Source organism: Ranitomeya imitator, chromosome 2 (assembly GCF_032444005.1).
Source record: "Ranitomeya imitator isolate aRanImi1 chromosome 2, aRanImi1.pri, whole genome shotgun sequence".
Taxonomy (NCBI): Eukaryota; Metazoa; Chordata; class Amphibia; order Anura; family Dendrobatidae; genus Ranitomeya; species Ranitomeya imitator.
The window spans coordinates 497,311,590-497,317,589 of NC_091283.1; the positions used below are offsets into that span (position 1 = coordinate 497,311,590).

At 40.9% G+C, this 6,000-nt stretch overlaps 1 protein-coding gene across 1 annotated transcript in view; it reads right to left on the reverse strand.

Annotated features, from left to right (window-relative positions):
- LOC138664648 (vasoactive intestinal polypeptide receptor-like) overlaps positions 1-4,753 on the reverse strand; it is a 339,770-nt gene extending 335,017 nt beyond the window's left edge. The window contains exon 1 of the mRNA XM_069751535.1: positions 4,426-4,753. Coding sequence (XP_069607636.1) covers positions 4,426-4,509 — 84 coding nt within the window. The 5' untranslated portion in view covers positions 4,510-4,753. The remainder of the gene's footprint in view (positions 1-4,425) is intronic.
- Positions 4,754-6,000: the final 1,247 nt, after the last annotated feature.

Sequence of the window (6,000 nt, forward strand, 5' to 3'; positions counted from 1 at the left end):
ACGGGTGGAAAAACACTAATAGGAAATTTGAGAAAAAATGTGCAGCAGGCTGCACTATGAGCAAAAAAGGACAACTGTGTGAGGCAGTGTGAACCCCCCCTGAGCTGAATACAACCGGGTATATGGCTGCACACAGACTACAGAGTGAGCTGCACACACACACACACACACAGAGACCTTGCAGAACGCTGTTAAAACAGCGCTGCAAGGCAAGAGCAAGGTGAACAGTGAAGAACACACAGCGTTTTGCTAAATTAGCCTTTGGAAAGGAAAATAAAGCAATTAGCTAGCTCAACTGGCCCTCAGTTAGAACACAGCGTCCTGTCCCTAACTGAAATCACAGCAGAGTGAGCGCAAAATGGCGGCAGCGTTTTTTATAGTGCAGAGTGACATCATTTCAGCAGCCAATCACAGCCTTGCCAGTACTTACATGCCCACCATGCTAAACAGGATGTGCCCACACTTCCAATCATTCCTCATTGGCTGCTGCGTTCTGTTTGAATTCTGGGAACTTCCGATTCCGGTATCCGATACGCGGGAAGTATCGGAATTCGGTATCGGAATTCCGATACCGCAAATATCGGCCGATACCCGATACTTGCGGTATCGGAATGCTCAACACTAGTTAAGATATTATTTTCATTTTGCATAGCATTTAAAGGGGTCTCCAAAATCTTATCCCTATATATACTGTAGTAGGAATAATAATAATAATAATAATAATAATATCAAATGCCTTCAATTAGAAATGTAGTATAGTTCTTCTGATTCGCTGTGCTGCTTAACCCTATGTGCAGGGCACTGCAGTAGCTTAGGTATCCATGGTTATGACCACTAACAGCTAACTAAGGCCGGTTTCACACGTCAGTGTCTCTGGTACGTGAGGTGACAGTTTCCTCACATACCGGAGCCACTGACTCACGTAGACACATTGAAATCAATGCATCTGTGCAGATGTCAGTGATTTTTTGCGGACCGTGTCTCCGTGTGCCAAACACGGAGACATGTCAGTGTTCGTGGGAGCGCACGGATTACACGGACCCATTAATGTCTTTATTTTAAACACGAGAAACCAAAAAAAAAAGGAATATTCATATCTTCTCTACAGCAAACGCTGCTGCAAAGAAGATATGAATGGGGCTTCAGCACCACATGCAGGGGACAGCGCTAAACTTTAGCGCTGTCTCCTGCACAGTGCGTGTGGTACCCAGTGGGCACATGGGCGGCACACGTGTGCCGCACGTGTGCCACACTGATGTGCCACAGAAACACACGGGCACACGGACACGGATAATTCCGGTACCGATTTTTCCGGTACCGGAATTATCTGGACATGTGGGACTGCCCTCACTAGCTAAGCTAAGTTACTACAATGCCCTACACATGGGGTACGTGACACAGCGAATCAGAAGAACTATAGTACAATTTGTACATAAAGTGAATATATGGACACATCAGAAGACAACATTGATGGGGGCTTGTGATTCAGTCTATTTTAATTTTCCAATGAAAGCCATTTTTTGCTTTTATTTTATTCTACTCAACTAAGTATTTGATCTTATTTATTTATTTTGTTATATGATTCCAGTGATATGGACCTTTAATTTAATACAAATTTCTTTGGTCTTTTCCAAAGAGGTGTTGCTTCAAGTATTCTATGATGGCGTGGGTTTAGGCTTCACTGCATTATTCAGGATCGGGCTATTTTCCCTTGTTCCTGACCAAGCACAGTGTCAGGTTTTATTGTACATGCGCTTTTAACGGCTCCAAAAAAAAACGTTCTTTTTTTGCTATACATAGGGCTTAACTTTTACATAATTTTTATATATTTTTTGCTAATATCAAGAGAAAAATAGGAAACTTCACCTTTTTTTAAATATTTTGCGACCATAAAAGACCGCTAAAAATAAAACATTTTAGATTGTCTCTTTCTTTAGTTTTGATTTTAGTTTTCTTGCTTTTTTATTTATTTTTTTTTATTTCACACGCTGTGCTTGCAACACCCCCCTTCCCTACCCCAAACACACACACACACACACACACTAAGGTCTTAAAAGACTTTTTTGGAGGCATTTCAGCATTTTGTGTCTAAATTCCCCTGTAACTGGGGTTGGTATAGGAGCCACAGTCGCAGGGGAAATTCAACCTCCTAACTGCAGAGCTGAATAGCGCTCTTAAGTGCTATCAGTGTCTGTTCCCTCCCTATACCCAGCAATCACATGACCACTGGGTCCAGAGGAGGAAGCACAGTCAGTGCTCCCTAATCTGTATATGAAATCGAAAAGGCATACATGGCAATATACCATGTTTGCCTGATCTGTTGGGTGTCTGGCTGTGTCTGACAGTCGGCTCCACACCATCACAGCTGCATAATCTCCTGCAACCTGCTTATTCTACACTGACATTTTAGAACACCAGTGCAGAATCAAGTGTGCACTGCCCACATATTTGTAGTCTATGGGCTGTCCAGAAATAATCTGTAATCCGCACCCCTTGTAAAGATGATAAAAAATAGTAAAAAAATAAAAATGCCCATATCTCTGGAACTAAATTTTCAGAATTATAGAAACAAAAACTGAAAACTTAAGGGAGGTCAGCATTGGGAATAAAATATGAGCAAGAACTGGCCACTTTTCATCTGATGATAGGTCCTCTTTAAGTAGCCTAGCCTGCAGTAGAGATCCTGCCTAATGTCCTGACTATAATGAATCTCTGGATGTTGAAGGTTAAGTTTCTGATCAACTATTACCCCTCCATGACGGTTTTTCCTTTTCTCTCTATTATTGTGTCTGTGGACAGGGAACAAGAAACTGGGGTCTGTTATTCTAGTAATGGGGAATCCAGCATATGGACCTTCATTGATTTAACATTTATTGCCTAACCGGTGGATGTTTGTGCTTCCATTACCCCTTTAAAATGAAGACTGATTTTCTAGAAACAGCTCCACTCTTATCCAAGGGTTGTGTCTGGTATTGCAGTTCAGCTCTCTTCACTTGTCTATTGCTGAGCTGCAACACCGGACATGGATCCTGATTTATTTACATTGTCATTTTGTATGTCAGTCTTAATAAAGGAAGTGCCGGTGTATTATGCGCATATTAATTAAAAGTATACACCTATTAAAGGAAAGATATCAACAGAAAATGACCTATTGTTTAAATCTGTTAAATGTATATTTATAATTGTGGCGTAAATTATAAAGAATTTGTCGGGCAAGGTTGGCCATCTCGTCTAAGCTATGCCAACTTTTCAATAAGCTGTTAGAGCGGGTTGGAACTGGAGTAAATAAAAAGTAGAAAAATGTTTGTGCAACTTCAAGCATTACAATAAAACATGCAACATTTCAGGCACTTTTACACCATAATTCTGGCAAAAATTGTTTGATGAATAGGGGACTACAATCTATGGAAAATAGTGGCACTGTTTGTAGAGAAAAAGTGGGTCGGGGCTGAGCTGTAATGCAATGCACAGCCAAATGTGTCATTGTTTGTGCAAAAGATCAACCTAAAGGGATTGTCCGATGAAGACGTTTTATCACCTGACCAGAGGATAAGTGGTAACTGGTTAATTGGTACGGGTTGACTGCTGGGACCCTCACTAATTGGAAGAATGGGGGACTCCTAGCCCCGATAGTATAAAGCGACAATGCGCATGCTTAACTGTCGCTTTATTCATTCCCTATGGGGCAGCCGAGCAGCTTTGTTCCGCGGCACCATAACGAATGAATGGAGCTGTGCTCAATGCTCATGTATTCCACCTGCCATGCCATTTTTTAACAGTGACCTACTGGGGTTAAAAACTCTTGATATGTCGATCAGTATAAGTCCCAACAGTCGGAACCCCACCAGTCACCCCTCCCATGCATATGTGACAACAACTTGATTTCACTGGACATCCCCTTTAATCTTCTCATCTCATACAATTCCTTTAAGGAAGCTCTGACTGTTAAATAAATGAGAAAGGAAAGGATTCTCCTCAATATATTTTCTCATTGCAGCAAATAGCTTAAGTCTTGTCTTGTGTTCTCATTTCAGACACCTTTTGCAAAGTTACTTACACCAGGGGGAACAAGGAATGGATGTCCCTCATGTCCTGACCTAATGAAGATCGACTATCCTCCCAGGTTCATCTTGTCTTCCAAACGTTCCCTTAAGGCAGTGTTCCCCAAGTCCGGTCCTCAAGAGCCACCAACAGGTCATGTTTTGAGGATTTCCTTAGCATTGCACAGGTCATTGAATGCTTGCCTGTCCAGGTGATGCAATTATCACCTGTGCAATACTAAGGAAATCCTCAAAACATGACCTGTTGGTGGCTCTTGAGGACCGGACTTGGGGAACACTGCCTTAAGGGGTTAAGAGACGTAGAACACCCACACATATAATACACACCAATAGTCGAATACTAAGAGGAGTATCAGGAACTTACCACCCCAGAAGAGAGCAACAGAAGAACAACATAGATATTCCCATGGATTCTTCGGAAGTAATTTGATGGTGTAAGGTGAGACATGTCAGGAGGACAGTGTGGTCTTCTGCAGGTAATGTTCCTGTAAGATGTAGCACTCAATGTCGAAAGTCAAAGTGAATAAAGGATGTTCTACATGTAAGTCATACAGAACATTTATTTGTTTCTCCTTTAACGAGTGCAATCCCCATTAAAGAAAGCTTTAGGTAGTTCTTCAGAAACCTCTCTCCCGTGCCTGGTCCTTCCCTGGAATGCTACATCTCAGCCCAGGTAGAGCTATCTCCTCCTCCCAGGATGATGGACTCTCTCCCCCTTCCTAATCCTTCTCAATTGAATGTTTCTGTTCTCTGGTCACAGCCTCTCAGAGCTCCTCATCTGCCTCCTCACCTCAGTGTAATGTCTCTGGAGGGTTAAGAGCTAAGACAGAGGATGTGAGAATTTAGCGATTTCCCCCGGTGAGCCGTGCAGAGAGGTGGCTGCATCCTAATAACCATTTTAGATTGCACAAAGTATTGATCGACTTGATCTTCTGGACATAAAAGATGAATGAAGCTGTTAGTATATTGAAGCAAGAGGAGGTGAAGCTCTGGATTTTCATCTTTTTTTCTTTGAATATTTTTTTTTTCAGTTTATTAGCATTATTATTCCGTTTTCTGCACAAAAATGCAATTCCTCATGCACAATGAAGACTGACACGGGTGCCCCAGCTGGAAAAATGTAGAGGGATATGTGCACGTTATGAGAAAAATTTACACTAAAAAAGAAAACTATTGATGGTGACGAAAAAAAAAAACAAGTTCTCCCGCAGCGTCGAAATGGTATGGTTCTTTGCATCCATCAACAGAAAATATTTTTCCATAAAAAAAAATTGCTTTTATCGTGGAAAAATAAAATAAAAAAGCTAGCATGTATTACTGAATAATTATAATATGACTGTAATCTAAGGACCTGCAGCATTAGCATTAAAGTTATTGCGTCTTTGATTCCAATCATAAACACAATATTGAAAAAAACAATCTCAGAAATGCGTTTTCCTTCTCAATACAAAAAAAAGTAGTAATACATTTTTTTTTACATTACATGAATTAAATGTATTATGGTGCTGCCAAAAATACAACTTGCCCCGCAAAAAAAAAAAACAAGCCTTCATACAGCAACGTCAACAGAGAAATAAAAAACTTATGGCTCTGAACATATATAGAAACAAAAAAATGTAAATATAAACCTCCAAGTACAAATCCATGTGTACTTAAAGGGTTAAAGGGAATCTGTCAGCAAGTTTTTGCTACCCAGTCTGAGAGCAGCATGATATATAGACAGAGACCCTGATTCCAGTCTTGTTTCACTTACTGGCCCACTTGTAGATATGATAAAATCGTTGTTTTATCAGCAGAAGATTACCAATAAAGGACCTGCTACTATTTGGTCCTCCATATTCATGAGCTCCGTATAACCATACCCCCATCGCTGTTTGGTTGGCAGCTTTATGCCTATGCACAGTATTGAAAGAAAGCTGCAAATCAATGGTGTGGGCGG